This window comes from Eschscholzia californica, unplaced genomic scaffold (assembly GCF_041429995.1).
Source record: "Eschscholzia californica isolate CP2 unplaced genomic scaffold, dmEscCali1.0.p SCAF_3, whole genome shotgun sequence".
Lineage (NCBI taxonomy): Eukaryota > Viridiplantae > Streptophyta > Magnoliopsida > Ranunculales > Papaveraceae > Eschscholzia > Eschscholzia californica.
The window spans coordinates 50,414,935-50,434,451 of NW_028238420.1; the positions used below are offsets into that span (position 1 = coordinate 50,414,935).

At 37.8% G+C, this 19,517-nt stretch overlaps 4 protein-coding genes across 5 annotated transcripts; 2 read left to right on the forward strand and 2 right to left on the reverse strand.

Annotated features, from left to right (window-relative positions):
- The first annotated feature begins 376 nt into the window (after nt 1–376).
- Nucleotides 377–3,113, forward strand: UBC32 (ubiquitin-conjugating enzyme 32). Its single transcript, XM_086670541.1, has 5 exons — nt 377–621; nt 1,623–1,754; nt 1,878–1,962; nt 2,128–2,291; nt 2,451–3,113. The coding sequence occupies exons 1-5, from the start codon at nt 511–513 to the stop codon at nt 2,904–2,906; spliced, it is 948 nt and encodes a 315-aa protein (XP_086526667.1). The 5' UTR covers nt 377–510; the 3' UTR covers nt 2,907–3,113.
- Nucleotides 3,114–4,325: 1,212 nt separating this feature from the next.
- Nucleotides 4,326–6,104, forward strand: LOC147551428 (uncharacterized). Its single transcript, XM_086671571.1, has 3 exons — nt 4,326–4,777; nt 4,960–5,097; nt 5,416–6,104. Exons 1-3 carry the CDS (start codon nt 4,593–4,595, stop codon nt 6,005–6,007), a joined length of 915 nt encoding a protein of 304 aa, XP_086527697.1. The 5' UTR covers nt 4,326–4,592; the 3' UTR covers nt 6,008–6,104.
- Nucleotides 6,105–10,335: 4,231 nt separating this feature from the next.
- CLPP5 (nuclear encoded CLP protease 5) lies at nt 10,336–13,781 on the reverse strand. Its single transcript, XM_086666810.1, has 9 exons — nt 13,150–13,781; nt 12,958–13,059; nt 12,725–12,857; nt 12,526–12,618; nt 11,769–11,814; nt 11,591–11,663; nt 11,419–11,453; nt 11,215–11,303; nt 10,336–10,726 (listed from the first exon to the last, which is right to left on the reverse strand). The coding sequence occupies exons 1-9, from the start codon at nt 13,284–13,286 to the stop codon at nt 10,523–10,525; spliced, it is 912 nt and encodes a 303-aa protein (XP_086522936.1). The 5' UTR covers nt 13,287–13,781; the 3' UTR covers nt 10,336–10,522.
- A 464-nt stretch (nt 13,782–14,245) lies between these two features.
- LOC147551430 (uncharacterized) lies at nt 14,246–18,860 on the reverse strand. Of its 2 annotated transcripts, none has more exons than XM_086665833.1 (7): nt 18,141–18,860; nt 16,672–17,402; nt 15,459–16,113; nt 15,238–15,338; nt 15,046–15,135; nt 14,795–14,922; nt 14,246–14,645 (listed from the first exon to the last, which is right to left on the reverse strand). In XM_086665833.1, the coding sequence occupies exons 2-7, from the start codon at nt 17,389–17,391 to the stop codon at nt 14,501–14,503; spliced, it is 1,839 nt and encodes a 612-aa protein (XP_086521959.1). In that variant the 5' UTR covers nt 17,392–17,402; nt 18,141–18,860; the 3' UTR covers nt 14,246–14,500. The 2 variants fall into 2 exon arrangements, with proteins under 2 accessions (XP_086521959.1, XP_086521960.1); XM_086665834.1 differs by having other exon boundaries at nt 16,672–17,465; nt 18,141–18,672.
- Between the last annotated feature and the right edge of the window lie 657 nt (nt 18,861–19,517).

Consider the following 19,517-nt stretch of genomic DNA (forward strand, 5'->3'; position numbering starts at 1 on the left):
AGTCATTCTTGACTATGATATTATTTGCTTTCGACACCTAGCCCAAACTGGAGATTGTGAGGAAAAATGATAGAGAACAAGAAAATCCAGACATACTCTGGACATACATCCTATGTGGCTTGTTGTGATTCATGTTTTTTTATGATTTTAATTCACTAAACAACGAATCACGGCAAACCACAATCCACATAGAATGTATGTGTATGGTATGTCTGGATTTTCTTGTTCTCTATCATTTCTCTCTCTAAAATTTTAGTGTAAAAGGGGAAACAATATCAGTAAGGACCACTTACTCCACCTCAGCTATGTAGTTGTCCAACCAAGCTTCCACGTGTGTGAGAAGGTAAATAAAAATTTAAGTCCAATAGAAAAAAGCCACGTGTAGAGGATTATCAACTACAAAGACTTGTCATTTTTGTCGTTTGAATCTCGATTCCATTTCTTCTTCATTTTTCATTTCTTCTTCCTTATAATTTCTTAGTAAAGTCTAGTTTTTCACTAACATACGCCATGGCTGAGGAGAAGTACAATCGTAAGAATCCGGCCGTGAAGAGAATTCTTCAGGAGGTCAAAGAGATGCAGTCCAATCCCTCCGACGATTTCATGAGCCTCCCTCTTGAGGTAATTGTTACCAACAACAATAAAAAAGAAACCCTAGTTTTCTAGATCGTGCTTTTCTTCTCTTTTCTCGTGTTTGATTTTGTGGGGATTCAATAAAATTGTCCTTAATCATGTCAATTGATCGATCGGGGAATATTCGATTATGATTTCCGTTTATTTTCCATTTGGGTGTAATTGTAAAAGTTTGTCTCGGATCCATGTTTTGATTGTGCTAATTTGACTGTGAATTTGATTTCGTTGTTGGAATGTACAAATTTTAGGGTTTTTTTTTTTTGGCATAATCTATATAGGTTTGTAAGCTTCAATTTGGGCATGATAAAATACGGCGAGTGAAGGCAAAGAGATAGTTTCATAATTTCATGGTTGTTTTAGGCTCTTGCTGTTCTAGGGGTTGAAATGATTTCTCCATGATTTATTCTTCATTATGAGGAAACAAATTCAATTTTAGGGTTACCGTATATTGTGGTATCCTTATTGAAAACCAAGTTTGTTAGTACCTACTTGCACACTAGAAGTTTCATTTCATTGTATGGGCCAAGATTACAAGATAGATCCAGATTTCTAGTGTTGTTATTGTGATGGTCCCACCTGCTTGGAAGAGGGTCCAGAGTCTGGGCGACAGGTTCTCAAGCTTAGTAACTGCGAGGCCTTTTTGGTGGACTCGAAGAGTCTTCGCCAGAAAAAAAACTCGTACATGGTTTGACTTGGCCTGAGTGTCAAAATCGGGGACGATATTGGTAATTGCTAAGTCTAGGTGCTTTGCAATCAGAGTCTTCTGTGAGGTTTCTGTGAGTTACTTGATAACTCCTCCATTGCCATATGCTACGAGCACGGAAATTTGAACGAGCAGAAGATATGCATGTTTTGATATGTTTGTAACTTAATTTTGTTTTTGTAATATTCTCTTATGATTCTGCGTAAAATTACTGGCTTTTTACAACGTTTGTGTAATCTATTCTTGTTCTTGTAGAAAATTATCTGATGTTGTTGTATTGTTGCAGGAAAATATATTTGAATGGCACTTTGCAGTCAGGGGTCCGGCCGATTCTGAGTTTGAGGGAGGAATATATCACGGACGCATCCAGCTACCTGCTGAATATCCATTCAAACCTCCTTCATTTATGTTGTTGACTGTAATGATCTACTCCTAACCAAATTATGTTGGTCTATGCTTTAAAATTGTCTTACTATGGTTATGAACTCATGGAGATTTAAAGACATGGTTTCTTTATTGTGTTATATTTCATTTGTTTCAGCCAAATGGTCGCTTTGAGACTCAAACTAAGATATGTCTGAGTATATCGAATTATCACCCTGAACATTGGCAGCCTTCATGGAGTGGTAAGTTTCTTACTTCTGTTTTAACTTTTCGTTCTCGTGAATTTGAATCAAAATCCCTTCTGAACATATAGATTAGAATATACTATCTTCTGATATATTTTCAGTTCTCATTATATGTGAATTGTTATGTTTGTTCTCCTTTGCTGATATACTCTCTCTTGGCAGTTCGAACTGCGTTAGTAGCATTGATTGCTTTCATGCCAACCAACCCAGACGGAGCGTTGGGCTCATTGGATTACAAAAAGGAAGAAAGGCGTGCTCTGGCCATTAAATCTCGAGAAGCAGCACCTAAATTCGGGAACACTGAGCGGCAAAAACTAATGGATGAGGTAATCTTTGCATCTTGATTTCTCTTTCTTGTTTCAGTATTTCATGCCTATGTGATCAACCTTAATTGACCTTAGTGTACCCTGGCTTACGCGATATATCTTTTTTTTTTCTTACGCGATATATCAGTATTGGGCTTCTCACAGAATATGGTGTTGCAGATTCATCAGTACCTGCTCAGCAAGGCTCCTCCAGTTCCCCAAATTACACCTGAGCAAACACCAGAGGAAAGCTCAAACAACACAGAAGGCGAAAACCGAGAGGCCAATCAAGGTGGTGATTTAGTAGAAGTTGATGGTGATGCTCAACCAAATCCAGGAGCAGAAGAAGATGTCATTGTAGAAGACGTGCATGAGGTACGAGTGAATGCCGATGCCGGACCATTGAGAGTCAGATTCAGTGCTGGATTGACAGTAACAAGGCGAGTCCAAGCTGGAGAGGCTGTGCCTGAACCGCAGGAACTCCAGAGGACTGAAGGTAGTGTTCCAAAGTCCAGCGACGACCGCCTATTTACATGGGCTGCTGTTGGACTTACCCTTGCCATTGTGTTCCTTCTGTTGAAGAAGTTCTTGAAAGCAAGCGGGCAGGATTTCAGCTCGGTCGGTGGCTCTCTGTAGATGAAGAAGAGAATATATTATCACTACCCTTGGGCAAATACTTTATTATAAACTATTGTTATTTGGAACATATATATATATATATATATAGAGAGAGAGAGAGAGAGAGAGAGAGAGAAAATGAGCATGTAGAATGTGTACCTCAGAACAGTAACTTCATCTTGTAGTTACACATTTACTCTATAACAATATCATTTTGTGCTTCAATTGTGTGTTCGTGTGCTCTAATTTATGGTCATCTAATCGGAAACTATTTGACAACGACCCGAGAGAAGTCAGATGTTATATTCTTCATTACCAGATTAGAATTTTTATGTGGGCCTATTCTGGTAACTTGTGGGAGGCCAAAACTTCCGGAAGAATTTACGGACGAGAATAAAGATATGCTGCAAGAAATAAAAGAGAATTCCATCTCTCTCAGTGGCCTGTCAAGGTTTGATTGTTCAGTGTTGCTAGTTCCGTAAATGTTATTGGAGCATAGTCTGACTAGTGACGGTGGCGTGCTTATTTTTCGGCTCACAGATAGTAGTTCATTATTTGGGCCATATTTTCGAAAACAAATTTCGGAACATATGGATATTTCCTTGGATGCTAATCTTGGGTTGGTATCCTTTATCCCGGTTAACAATTCCAGTCTATTAACAGGTTTATAGTAGTGATGGACTGATGGTCATTCATCATCACAAAACACCAATAGGATACCCGGCGGCAAACCAATTGTTGGACCTGTCGGTTGAAGCCTCGAAGGCGGGCTGGAGTGCTGGACCGCCCAACCCAAATGAACTATAAAAATAAAAGTGATCCAGTGTATCACAAACTACAGTCTTCGTAAAATAAGTTATTTACATGGGTTCGATGACATGTGGACGGTGATGGGTCCCACATGGGGACGCAGCTTTATCACATTGTTATTTAGAAATGACGATTAAGATCCAAGAAGCAAGGGAACCAATAATAGGGCTTATGATGCACATGGTGTATTTAAGAAGAGTGGCTTCTTCTCACATGCACAATTTTAATACTAGCAATTTAACTAAATTGTGCTTGTAATGACACCTTTAATATACTGTCAAGTAGAGAGCTAAAGTAGTTGTATCTACCATAACTCAATTACATCATTTTATATACGTATTTTTGTCTGATTAAGTATTTGTCTAAAAATCTGACATCAGTTCTTCGAAAATACCACTGTACTTTATAATTAGTTTATATTGTAATTTTTGTCGTTATATTTTTATTTGAATTGTTTATGTGATAGGATTTATAATCAATACTTATAGCACAAGAAACTAATTCTATAACCCTTAGAAGGTTATTATACTAAGAGAATTAATCTAATTAAAAACTTTTCAATTAGGAGGAGATAATCCTTCATCAAAAAAAAAATATTAGGAGGAGATAAGGGGGCTTGTATCATATGTGTCTTGGGTTTCTTATTTAATGAGAATGCTTAAAGAAAGATAAAGCAACTTGATTTATCTATAAAGAAGAAAAATAAAACTTTGGTTTATCTTGTCATAACTCTTTCTATTGTCCCCACCCATTCTCTCTCTCTCTCTCTCTCTCTCTCTCTCTCTCGCTCTCTCTCTCTTTCTCTCTCAATCCATATATCCTGATCTCTGATTCAACTATTTCAACTTGTACTACTAGTAGATCTACATACAATTAGTACTACAACTACTCATCATGGAAGAAAAAAGTACATATGTAATAAGCAGCCCACAAGGTGAGCTAGAAGAAGTAGTAGAAGAAGAACAGTATAAGGTGATGAGCAAGAAGAGATCATCAACTATGGAGAATCCACCTCATGGAAAATCAAATTCAAAGTCCTCAAAACAACCCAAGACTGAAAATCAAGCCTCCAAAAAAAGGTGGGTCTTTTAGTTCACCATGTGGTTTTGAGCAATCATGTATATTCTCCCTCCCTCTCTCTAGCTAGATCTTTTTTTTTTCAAGATTGGGATGTTATGATCATAGTTCATATTTTTGTATGAACAATAGTTGTGGAAATTTTCTTCATAATATGTTGTTGTTTTATATCTATGTTTTTTAGGAAGATGATTGAGAAAACAGTGGTGACAGTGAGGATTGAAGCAAATGTTGGAACACAAAAGAATGAAGGTCCACCTTCTGATTTTTGGTCATGGAGGAAATATGGACAAAAACCCATTAAAGGATCTCCATACCCAAGGTTTGTTTCTCACTTTAGAATCTTGATCATCCATTATGTAAATTTTGTTGATCTCATCAATTAAGTTGATCTAATGATCAATTTCCAAATCCCATGTTTCTCTTTTGAGTGATACTGAAAACATAAAAAACTAGTCAGATTCTAGGCAGAAATACTATATGACTTGCAGTGATTCGCTGTTCAACAGATTAGAATCATTAGAAACACGAATAATTGCAAGTCACATAAGATTTATGTTGGAGAGTATGTCTTGTTTTTCTTGTTCCCTGTAATCAATCTTTTATAGCTCTCTCTAAAACTCTCTCTCTCTCTATGCAGGGGCTATTATAGGTGTAGCACATCAAAGGGATGTTCAGCCAAAAAACAAGTAGAAAGATGCAGGACAGATGCTTCAATTCTGATAGTTACCTACACCTCAAATCACAACCACCCAGGCCCTGATATCCATAACACAAATCAAATCAATCAAGAAACCTCCTCCTCCCCAAGATCCCAATCTACTAGTGATGATCAAGAAGAACTTCCAAACACACCAAAAGAAGAACCACCCGCATCTTTTATTAGTAAAGACCATCATGATCAAGAACTCACTAGTAGTCATGAAGATCATCATCATTTTCATTATTTCCAATACTCTGATCCTTTAGATGACATGATTCACCTCCAAGGAGAAAATCCTTTAACAATAGATAAAACCCATGATTCATCTAGTTTGTTATTGGAGGAAGAACATCTCTCTTACCCAAATCTCATGACCTTCTCATCTTCTTCATCATCATCATCATCAACACCAAAATCAAAAGAAAATGATTTCTTTGATGAACTTGAAGAACTACCCACTTTTTCAAATTTTAAAAGCTTCATGAGGAACACCTTTTTTGATGAAAGAATCCTTGTTTTTCCTTCTTGATTTGATGCTAGGTTAGTACATAGTACTTGACAGTACTTCTAGAAGAAAATGTAGTAAAAATGTTTATATAATAAATAAATTGTTATGATTTATTTTCTCTTTTTTTTGTTGAAAGGATTTATTTTCCCTCTCTCATCTCATGCCTACTTCAAAATCTTTTTTATTTTATATTTGATTTTGAACTTGCAAATAATATAATTAGAGTTTGAAAAAAGGAGGGTTAAATATTGAAGTAGTTTTTTTACACGAGCAATGCCCCATTATTGACACTATCATGCTAGTACCTAGTAAATGTGCAGGATAAGATCGAACAAGTTTTTTATTTTTTATATCTCGAACACAGTACCAACCTTCTGGAGCTTGGAAGGAGTTCGCTACAAAATTTCATATTTATACGATGGCAGTATGAAAAGAATTCTTCTATTTGTTATTGGGTTGGTTGGATTTATGTGATTATTGGAACATATAGTGCTCTTGAGGATTCTGACAAAATGAGAAAAACCCCACAAAAATCAATTAAAAAAGGGTGTAAAAGTAGAAAGAGTTAAGTGAGTGGTTGAAGGCATATTTAAAGATGCCACGAGATTCACGAGGTTGGTTTTATGTCTATGTGAATAGGTTCCACCCCTTTTTTGGTGGAATATGCTCTTTCTTTTTGGCATTATCTTTCACTTGGAGGATCAAGAATAATTTCTCTCTAGCAACTCATGATAAATTCTTCAACAAAAAAAAAAAAAAAACTCATGATCAATTTTTTTGGTGTTAAGAAATAGGTCGCATTCATGATGGAGAGTCGAAGGTCTTCTACTATATTCATTCGTTCACAAGATATCTTGTGTAGACGTATTTTTCAGTTGAATCTCGATTGAGCTATGTGAACAAGAAGAGTTAAAAAAAAAATGTGAGAGACAAAGTATTCTCAATCTGCCCATCTACATACTCCACCAGATTTCACCCAAATCTATGCTGGATGGAGGATCATCTTTTATACTCATTTGGGCACCTTACCAAGTTTTATAACAGCCTAAATGTTAGGTTTCATGGAAGCTTGTAACTGTCTTAAAGATGATTGTGCCCCACTATATTAATCCACTTCGTAGTTGGAGGGTACTACTATGTATAGTGAAAGGCCGCAGCATTGGGACATCCTAAAATTTTTTCGATGAATGATACCTCAACCGATTACATTTGATCTAGGACATCTTCATTTTAGGTCCGAAAAATGATTTTATTTTTTTATCCCATAATCTTCTTTTCATTATGTCTCTCCCTCTCTCTTTCTCTCCTGCTGCTCTTTCGCCCTCTCTCTATGTCTATCTCTTTCACACACAGTACTAGCGAAGGAAAGTGTACCCTTCGCGAAAAACCCTCCTCGAGGGTTTCGTGGCCAATCAACCCTAAACTCTAAAATCTCGAACAGGGTTTTGAAAACCCTCAGGCCATGTTTGGCGGACGGGAATGGAATGTGATTCCCGGGAATCACATTCCCGTAACACGATTCCCGAGAATCAGATTATTCAGTTTGATGTTTGGTTTGGCCAGGAATAGGAATTCGATTCCTGATAGATTCCTAACTTGGTGTTTGGTTCGTGTAGGAATCGGAATATAATTTTTTGTAAAATTCCTATTATATCCTTAAACTACATAAATAAAACGTCAATTTTATTATGTACTTTAATCAGTATTATTTATTCAAAATTGCAGATATGAAATAGTAACATGACACACCAATTAAATAGTATCTAAAATGCCAACAACCTTTGGTTGGAGTCGTAAAAGGTATAATCTTCCATTTCGGAGGTCAAAGGTTCGAGAGACGCTGACCATTTAAAAAAAAAATATTTAAAATAAATAAAGGTCATGGCTAAATTTTTTTTCTTTTTAAACATTATGAAATCGATTGTAATGAAAAAAGAAAAAGAGAAGAGAGAAAAAACTAGAGAGGGAGAAAAAGTTACATTTGAGCGAGAGAAAGTATTGCTATTGTGGTGGCTAACCATAGGTTTTTAATTTTTTTAGTTGTGATATTGTGTGGAGGACGATTTTAATAATAGTCATTCTAATATTTTATTAAGGATAATTTGGTCTATAAATATTAAAACAAAGCATTCCCGGGAATGGGAATCACAAACCCATCCCCCTCCCTGGGTTTGCTATTATCCCATTTTGAGGGAATTCTATTCCCCCGAGAATAGGATTCCCACTGCATTCCCGCGAGCCAAACAATATCAGGATTGTGATTCTCAGGAATCACATTCCATTCCCACGCGATTCTCGCGCGCCAACATGGCCTCAAGGTTTAAGGAGACAAAGAGACCACACACACGGTGAGAGAGATACATCGAGAGAGAAAGACAACGAGAGAGATGAGAGAGATGAGAGAGAAAGACAACGAGATAGCGAGAAATAGAGAGAGACCAACAAAGGGAAAAAAGAGAGAAAGGTGGCCAGTGGTCGAAAATAGTGGTGGTGGTCGGAGATAGTGGTGATAGTCGGAAGTTGTGGAAGTGAAGATAAATGAAGATTAGAGAACAAAAACAATCTAATGAGTCATATTCTTCTTTAGTCAAACTTGATTGATTAAGTCTTTATTCTCCGGAGACTTTAAGATGCCTCAAAGCCCAAACCCACAACCATACTGAATAGATTTGAGTTTAAATCCTACACTATTAAAAACAGATGGCCATACCACAATACCCCTTTGTGTTTTTATTGGGTATGGCTGCCCAACCAGCCGTATATGAAAACCATTAAACAGCTCCACATAAAGCTTGTTTAAGAACAACACCATATACAAAATTGATGTCCAAATAAGACCATAATAAAAGAACAAATAGGGAATGGTACATTAATTAGGGCTAGTGTCTGATTTGGATTGATAAATATATATTCGAAGTGACAGATTCATAATACTTTAATTGATTGGTGACCTGGTGATGAAGAAAATTAGCGCTAGGTGATTGATAAGTCTACCTAATCAAGTAATATATAGAAAGAAGGGTACCTCACAAACTTGGTGGAGCACACTTAGTTTAAGGTGATGTTTGTTTTTTTATTATTTGAGATCAGAAATCTGAAAATTAATCTGAATCGGGCCATGGTCTGAATAAGTTGAAAAAGAGCCCACATAATTCAGACTTCAAAACAAGTCTGAAATCTTGGCCCATCATCTGAAATTCGTCAAATGACGAATCTGCCCCTGTGATTTAGGAAAAATTACACCACCAGCAAACCACAACCCACCGTCAAAACCACAACACCAGCACCTCAAGCCACCACCATCAGACCACTGCACCACCAACATTAGACTACAACGCCACCACTCTTAAACCACAACACCACCACCAACATTAGACTACACCACCACTGCCCTTAAACCACAACACCACCACCAACATTAGACCACAACACCACCACCCTTAAACTACATAACCACCACCTAACATTAGACCACAACACCACCACCCATAAACCATAGCACCACCACCAACATTAGACCACAACACCACCACCAACATTAGACCACAACACCACCACCCTTAAACCACAACACCACCACATTCAAACCAAATCAGCACCACCTCTACAAAACAACCATCATCCTACACCACCACAACCATCAGAGTGCACCACCACACCATCAGCCAACACCACCGCCATCTTCGATCAGAGACAGAGAGGGATACCACCACCACCACCATCTTCGGTCAGAGACAGGGAAGGCTTGAAATATTAACCATTAGCCCACACCACCACCATCTTCGATCAGATACTAAAAGAAGTCCACACCACCACCATCTTCGATCAGAGACAGAGAAGGCTTGGAAATCACAGAAATGAGAGAGACGGGGTAAGAGAGAGAGAGGCGGTAGAGAGGATTAGGGTTTGCTTAGGTTTTTTTATTTAAACAAGGGAGTGAGAAATTAGAAGTTTGGGTTTGTTTGGCTAAAATATCAAAGAGGGTTATAAGTGTCAAAAATTATTTTCAGACAGAAGAATTCAGATTGAAAAACAAACGTACTAACTTGTAAAAGTATTCATCCAATTCAGATTCAACCATTTCAGATTCAACCATTTCAGGTCAACCTATTCAGATTCAGCTAATTCAGATTCAGACAAATAAAAAAAACAAACACAACCTAACTTAAATAACTTGTTCTACGAAAAATGATTAATGACCTCGAGGTCCAACTGTGATATTTCGAGCTTGAAGTAACAGTTTTTTATCTTCACGCGATACAATTGGGGCAAAAGGTATTCTACTGTACTCTTGACTATGATGTTTGAGCTCGAACTAATTAAATCACGGGCTTGATCTACTAAAAAGATTCAATAGAAAACAAAAATGTATAGTTTAAATTCATTGTTGTGTTACACAGAGGGAGCATTGACCATACAAGTTCAGAAGCATAATTCTACTTTAAGTGTAAACGGAAGTTCATGAGATATATGGTTGTTCTAACAGTAACACAATATTATGAGTAACAGAACTAACCAAGATCGATGATTGGTTGGCTACTGATCCGCTGTTGCTGTCAGAGGCTGAAGCGCTTTTAGAGGGTTAAGAATAACTCCATCTATGAGCCCGTAATCTTTTGCCTCCTTTGCGCTCATAAAGAAATCGCGATCAGTATCTTGGTTAATCTTTTCGAGGCTTTGACCAGTATGGTAAGACAGATATCCGTTCAGATTAGCCTTGTGATGCAACATCTCATTTGCCTGTGAAGTTACAAAGGAGTATATACTTTACAAGATTGAGAAGAAAAAAATGAACCGAGTATATAACCTAAATGTTACTAGCGTTTGCAACTCGTGAATCAATTGTTCGTTCTATTTAGTGTATGAGCTTTTGGGAATCAATGTTAATTAGTGGTGTAATCACATTAGCAAAAGCAGACTGATCAGAAACCTCTCATCCAGAGTTCATGAAGAAAATCTCCTACTACAATAGGTTACATTGATATAATCATCATCTCAGGCATTAGATTTCCCGAAAGTGTCTAATTTAACCATATACATCTCAAACTAATACAAGGATCCGGGGTTTCTCTGGGAAATGCTATTCGCTCAGGTATCCCAGAGCCTACGATAAGACTTCTAGTTTCGGACATGAAGTTATCTCATCTCCAGACTCTTGAAAGTCCACGTAGGTCAGTTGGTTGGATAACCCTTATGAAGGAATAAACAGAAAGATACGAGAGCATTACCTGGATGTCTATGTCGGTTTGTCCACCCTGAGCTCCACCAAGAGGTTGATGAATCATAATTCTCGAGTTCGGTAAGCTATATCGTTTGCCTACATTGATAGGAAAAGTGATCAAGAAGAGAAAATAAATACATTTCGAACTCAAATAGAGAGCAGTAAAAAAACAAACTTTATTGATCATACTAAATGGATAGAAATGGTTTACCCTTTGTGCCAGCACTGAGAAGGAAAGCCCCCATACTGTTTACCAATAAGAAATATTAATGAAATTTGATTGATGTGCTATCGAAAACAATCAATGTCCTATTCTAACATGCTTCATTTAGATGGCCGAAGAACAAATTGTTACGACAAAAAATAACTAGCAACTGACATACCTAGCTGCCAGTCCGACACATACGGTGGACACATCAGGTCGGATATGCCTCATTGTATCGAATATAGCCATACCTAACAGACAGCATCAGAGTGAGACAAGCACGACGATACATGTTCTGAATGTTCGAAGTACAAGGTAGCACCAAAATCAAATTAAAATATACAGATGTATATTACCAGCTGTAACTGATCCTCCAGGAGAGTTCACGTACATGATAATATCCTGCTCGGATAATGAAGTGGATTAAGGAAGTAAATATATATTCATACTCATATATACTTTTAGCTGCTGAATAAGTAACTATGAATACGAAACACTGATAGATTACACCCAGAAAGAGCAATATAAAACCCTATGCAACAGAATTTTCAATAAGCAAAATTTGCAATTTCCTCAACGAAATCAACATATAAGCTGTGTCGTTACGGTCTTACGGATAATTGGAAAAAGCTAAGCACAATCATCTAGGCATCTATGTGGCAAAAAGGAAACTCGCTGTCCACCAGCTACCTAGCCTAAATCCCCTTGCCGTCTTAAACATTAAAAGGAGACTATATAAGTTGATGGAATAAGTTCACCCAGTCACTATGTCCTGCTTAATGACCATTTGTTCCTTCCTAATAGATTACCAATGAGCCAATTCACACGAGCAACTTGGAGCTGATTCAAACTGTGTAAGTAACAAGGCCCTTTCGATGAACTAGTTCTAACAAGATCGCCTAGTAAAGCAACCTTATATATGACAGTCCTATCTATCTCCCTTTTTTCCATCTGATAAGGAAGATGGAAAAAATAAAAGACAAGTTTGTAAACCATCGGTACTTCATATCGTCACTAAACCTCTTGCTCTTCAACTTTCCGCACATTAAGACAAGTTTGTAAACAAATAGACATTCCCTTATAAAATAAAAGATAAGAAAGATTAAAAGAAACCTTGTTAGGATCGACAGCATCGAGATAAAGAAGCTGAGCAACGATAATGTTGGCCATATCATCATCAACAGCTCCACCACAACGTATAATTCTCTGAAAAACTCAAATAATAACCTCTCAAAAACAAAACCCACAAAATTCATCTAAAAACTCAAACAATAAAGAAACTAATAACAAGAAAGAAGAAGAAAAAGCATACATGTTGAAAGAGCTGACTGATAACACTCATAAAACGTTCTTGAACCATGGGTGGTGGTCCTTGACCACCTTGTGCATAAGCAGAATCAGAAGCAGTAGGGAAGTAAGCAGAAGATGGAACTTGCAAATCATCCCTAAACATAATCAGAATAGATAAATGAAATGAAAATGGGTTCTTCATTTTACAGTGGTTTATATTAAAAGAGATAAGAAAAAAAAAAGAATGTTTGAAACCTGATAGACCAAATTCCTTGAGGAGGAGAAGTCTGATTTTGCCCCCAAATTCCATCAGAATAGATGGCTTTTGGCGTCCTGGAGATAGATTTCCTTAGCTCCCTGAAACGAAACAAAAGTAGAGAGTCTCAAAAGAAGAGGAGAGAGAGAGAGAGAGAGAGAGAGAGAGAGAAAGTAGAGAGAGAGAGATACCTGGAACGAAGAGGTGGTGCGATAGGAAGAGAGAGGTATGTTGTTTCAGCAGAACGAGAAGTAGAATTGGGAGAAGATATCATCAAAGAGTTGAATCTGAGAGCTGAAGCAGATGTGGAAACGGATGAATGTGCCATTATTATGACCTAGAATTGTGTTTTAGTTTCTCTCTCTAAAACTATCTCCAAGCCAAGCAAGAGTGTTCAAGTGAAAGAGAGAGAGAGTTATCTGGAATCGGGGGGACGGGGGGATTGGGGGGTTTCTTCTTATCTGATGCTGAAAGAGGTAGCAGCGGCGCCTGTGAGATGGAGTGTTCGAGCCAACGATAGAGATGGCTCAGATGGGGATTGGGGGTTTTGACTCGGATAAGCCTGAATGGATCTAATGCGCACGTCGATGCGGCTAGGATCTCAAATCCTTGAGATATTCTCTCTCTCTCTCTTTCTTTCTCTCTCTCTCTCTCTCTCTCTCTCTCTGGTAGACTATCTCTCACTCGTTCAACAAACTCACTCAAGTCCACCGCCTCTCCCTTGTAATGGTTGGGGGACCAACTCCGCAATACGGGAAATTCCATCTCGTGAAAGTGCGAATTGAAGATTTATGAACTTGGTTGTAAAAAACACAATTTGGGTGGATTTTACACTCTTTAGATTCGGTTTTAGGCTCTTTAGGATGACCTCCAAAGACTTAGATTTGGCTATTATACAACGTAATCAGTTCATGAATCTTGATATGTATCTTTGTATTATCTTTTCACGATGTATCAATGCGTTGTAATGACTTTTATAGTCGATTTCCAAAAAAAAAATATAAAACCGTACTGATATTTTAACTATAAAAGATAAATCAATATAAAAACCCATGTTTGTCATTTTGACTAAACCCACTGTACCAGTTTATCCATATGAAAACTGATTAGTCGTTAAGGTGATGGGTATAACTTGTTATTGTACATTTCTTGCTACAAAAATGATTTTGAATGGCGGCGTGTTTATTGTGCCAAAGGGAGCCCATGAAGGAAATGCAAGTCCGGTGCCTAGTACCGAGCTTGTTTTTCTTCTTAAAAGCTTAGTACCTAAAGCATACAAGTGATCGATAACAAGGAAAGAATTTTGGTTTTCTATCATTATTATATAACTCTATATTCCAGCAGTTCCATAAGATCAAAACATGTTCCTAAATACTAATTCTTTTTTTTGGTCTCTCTCTGCATTATCAAGTATCATGAAGAAATAATCCTTCCTCTAACCCAACTTAAATCGCTAATTACAAAAAAGCAATGCAGAGACATACAGGTTCATTACACCTGCACAAACAATAAACCCCCAACATCTAATCCCCACCATGAGACTCAACCACTCGAAACAGGAGGCTGCTGCTCTTGAACTGCCTTGTAGCACTCAAGACTGCACAATGGGAGCTTTGTCTTTGAATCCCTGTACCTGTATGGGTTGTTGCACGAAGGTCCTGCACATTTCTCACGCGGAGGAGGATAACTGACAACAAATTAAGGCCCAACGTCAGTCCACAACAACCATATACAAACACAAAAAAAAAAAACAAATAGATTCCAGGTAACAAACAATATAAACGATGAAAATAGACGGTCTATAACGTACATCATATGGGAGAAAAGTTTTCTAACCTGACAGTCTTCTTGTCGAATATACTTGGCAACCCTACTTCTTTGGGGAAGATGACAGTATTCCCGCTGGGACTACTAATCCATCTAATAATGTTCGATCCAGGAGCCAAAGCATTGGCAGCCTTCTCCTGCAAATTATTACACAAAACGAGTACTCTATAATGCTGATAGACTATGCCAGAAATTGAAAATTCAGATCACATAGAATACAATAATAGGAACTGATACTATCTTAGGACAATAGTCAGTACCTGTGCAATTTCTTCACGGCGCTTCTTCATCTTATCTTCTCGCTTCTTCCTACTAGAATCCTGACCGAGTATTTTTCTGATTGCCTCGGCCTGAAGTAATTTAAACCAATTCAGCCAGTTTCCCCAGTACAATTTAAACCAGGTGGATTATAGGGAAGATGAAGAAAGTGAAAAATAAACAAAAGATATTACCTGAGACTCTTGAGCAGCTTTTTCCATCTGCAGTTTACGTCTTTGAGCAGCCTCAGCTTTCTTCAGTTGCTGATCAACTTCAGAAAGCTTCTCCTTTTGCTCTGCATCAACAATTGGTAAAGAATACGTAACGTTAATAGAAATCATATAAATTCTATAATAACAATAACAACAATGATAACAATAGAAAGTGGAGGTCAAAAACTGAAAGAGATCCTTACTTCTTGGCGGAGCCGGGGGTAACCCGTTGGGGAACTCAATCAAACTTGTGCCAGATGCAGAGTGATCTTTGCCCGACTGAAGGGCCCGTTGACGAGTAGTAAGAGTCATTTCCCTCTTACCTTCAATTGATGGATCGACAATATCCTTCATTGGTTTCTGTCTCTGACTTTCAGGCTCCTCATCAGATCCTGGTTCTTCTTCCACATATTCTTTATCATCAGATGCCCTCTCTGATCTTGGCTTCTTCTTAGCATCTCTACCTGACCGTGATGAACCATAATCCACATCGTCTTTGTCAACTCCATTAGCCGTGCTTATCTTTGAAACCCTAGAAATCTTTCGATGTTTTCTGCTTCCTTCCTCGCCATCTTCATACCCACCACCATTATTTACAGAGATCTTTGAAGTTTTGAGTTTCTGTAGGTAACGGATCTCCTCATCTTCATCACCATCATCGAAATCTCCATCCAATTCACGGCGTTTTGGTACCCGTTTGCTTTTGCGAACTCGCTCCCCGTTATCAGACATCTTATTTTTGGAAGAATCCTCCTTTGCTAGACCAAAACCACCTCTAGAGAAGTCCTTCCACGGAATTCCTTGCAACCCACTGGCCTTTTCAGGCGGAGGTGGGGATATATCATCATCTGAGTTGTCCTGAGCAAGAAATGTGTCATACATAACATTTTTAGATGCGACAGGATCTTGAAATTAAATTTTAGTCCAAAAGCTTATACCCTAAGCAGCGCACGTGTTAGTAGTGATACAAAAGGATTCATCCTAACGAAAGCATTGCCAATGCTGATCAATCAATGGGTCCAATATAGAATTTTAGCCAACCCATTAAGAGAATGCTCTGAAAAGCAATAAGCGTTGCTCCAAGAAAGGTAACTTAGTAACACCTAGTAAATCACAGTAGATTGTTTTTTGTGTTTATCAACAAAACAACATCCAGCCGAAAATGTTTTTATACTAACAAAATAGAAGGGATAGACTGGAGACATTTCAAACTAACGAGGCATTGGATAAACATTTTTTTTAACCACGGAAAAGCCAAGTTCTAAAGTTAATCTGAAACTTGTGTTGGTAAGATTAGCAAGATATGTGTTTGATCAAGCGTTCTTCAATCAAGAAAAGATACACTTTCATGATTGTATATGACATCATTGTAAAGCTATACTTTTTGTAAATTGACAAAGCACAATATTTAACTACCTGAAGGATAAGCCTTGGGCGATGTCGAGGGGCATCTGGAGGTCGAGAAGACTTCACCGACGAGCCACCACCTGATTTAATATCAGACGAGGCACCACCTGATTTAATATCAGACGAGGCACCAGCTGATTTAACATCAGACGAGGACTTCGCATGTAGTGTGCGAGTGACACCACCCACTCTAAGCCTTACTTTTCTGAGTTTGTTCTCATTGCCTGACACATCCAAGGAGGCCCCATGGTCTGAAGTTCGGCTTTCAAAATTTCTTCCACTACTCGTATGATTTTCTGGCTGTAATTTTTGCCCCTCAACGATTTCCTTAGCATTGCTCGTGCTTTTCCAATTAGCAGGGGCAAGAACACCTTCACTGCAGCGTTTAAAATCTGTCCCACTTCGACCAACTTTGTCGCTGCTTCTCGAACCACCATTGTTGTAAAACCCATTGACTTCTCCAATTGCTCCGTCCTTCCTATTCTTTATATAAGAAGTTTCACCTTCTAATTTGTCAACTGATGTAACATTGGATGCAAATTGGTTGAGATTGAATTCTTTCCTCCTTGCACCAATGTCATAACCAGTATTCTCGTCACTCGAGACCTTGTTCACATTGTCTGAAAGTGGGGTGGGTGAATCAGGCCGAGGCTTACGTGAAGTTGTACTCCTCTTCTTCCTCACAGTACTGCTTATGGTATTGAATCCAGGAAGACGAAAACCTTCCATACTTAGATAGGCTGCTTTCAAAAAGGACACGCAATTAGTCGACGGAGGTGGTGAACTCCAACAAGTATAAAGATCTACAAAACACAAAATTGTACAACAACAACTACATTCAGCGACCAACCCTCTTTAAATTAATTCCAAGTGAATACATATTCAATACAACCGAAACGTCAAACTGCAGCACTTAACTACAACCTTAACAGAACACCTTACAAGAAGAAATTGTCGAAAAAGTAGCAGAAATTGGAATTCTATATAAAAGTGTGAATAAAGTTAAAGAGTTTATTAAGTGACACATGGGAGAACTGGTATATGCACAACCAAGAATCAGGCCAATATGCAAATAAACAACAAAAGAAATCAGAGGACAAATACCCTAAATTACAGATACAAGCATGAGCTAGGGCAACAAAAAAAAAACAAATGGAAGCAAACAGCAAAAGGCATGGATGAGATTTAATAGAACACCAATATGAAGAAAAACTACAACCCAATCATGAAACACAAACCCTTACTGATATACCAATCACGATCCCCACAAAACCAATAAATATGAAATCCATTCAAGAGAAAAACAGAACAAACCCAACAATAATCCTTCGATGCTGAACAAAGTAACGAAACCCAAACGAAGAAATACAAAGGTAATCATCATACCCACAAAATAAAACCTAATCAGTGAGAAGAAACAAGACGTGAAGAAATCATGGCAAAACAAGGAAGATAAAATTGAGAAGGAAAGGAGATACCTTGATGGTTAAGGAAGGATGGGTATTTGAGAAACTAGGTCAATAGAAGTAGAGGGAAATAATAAGATACAGAAGGAGAAAGAGAAAGAGAGATACGAGAGAGAGAGAAAGAGAGAGGTTTATAGGGTAAAAGTGAGAAGAGAGGGGGGAGATAGAAGATATGGTAATGAGGATGGGGATGGAGTTTGAGGACGGGTTTAAAGGAAGAGGAAGAAATGGAAGGTGAGAGAGTCGGGTTTAGGGTTAGAAGAGAAGTTGGGTCGTAGTAAAGGAGACGCCTAATAATCTTCTCTTCCATGTTTTTTCTTATTCTCTCACAACACCACCACCTGTGTATTTGTTGTTCTAGTAGTACTAGGAGCCCTAGTCTTGTTGTTGTTGTTCTACTAGTAACCTCTTTGTCACCCCAATTAAGTTCCATCCCTCTCTTTCTCTCTCTACTTCTCTCTTTCTCTCTCTAAATCTTTCTTCCTTATCGCTTCTTTCTTTCTTTCGTTTTATTTCTCCTATCTACCCTCTTCTCGCACGGTTTTTTTCTGCAAATATGTGTGCGCATGTTAAGAATCTACGCACACCACCGCGTATGTTAACAAAGTCAACCACAACCTTCCCTTCTGGTCATGTAATTGATTATCAATAACCAATGAAGTAAAAACTACACTCAAGATTTTGTTTTTGAAGAACTCGAATTATAGCCAACATGAATCTTCTACTCTCAATGAGGGGAGAGGACATAGACATTACACATTTGCTTTAACGACTTAGTTAGTTTGTTTGTACGATTCTTTATTATCGGATCTATTTACATAAATTCTATAGAAGATTCGAGAAAAACACACGTAAGTTTTATCTTCTACGAAAGATGAAATAAATTTTCATGAGTTTGAGATTTGCCCTTTGATTCTCTTTGAAGATGTAAAATAAATTTTCACGGAAGTTACCAAAAAAATCACTTACTTTTCTTTTGAGGCAATGGCCCATTGAATAGCCTCGATGAGAGTCGTTGCGTCCCTTTCGTCTGCAGTTACGCATATTAGAAGGATAATGGTTGAAACAATTATCTCGCATGAATAGATAAAAAATTGCATTCTCAAAAGAATATTAAGAAAATTTCCAAAATTATGATTGATTGATCTTGGATTCTCTTCCTCTTGAACTGTCCATAAAAGTTTTTAGGATTTTTTCTGCATATGTAAGGGTTCATTGAAAAAGACAGAATGAGTTTTAATTGTCGGTGACCAGGGGCGTGGAAGAAGGGGTGCAACCGGTGCCGTCGCACCAGGCTCCCCTATTTCTAGGACCCTATTTCTAGTACTGTTATGGTTATCTTGATATAATGTGGAATGTTGTTCAATACAACAAAAGAGTTTGCAGTTC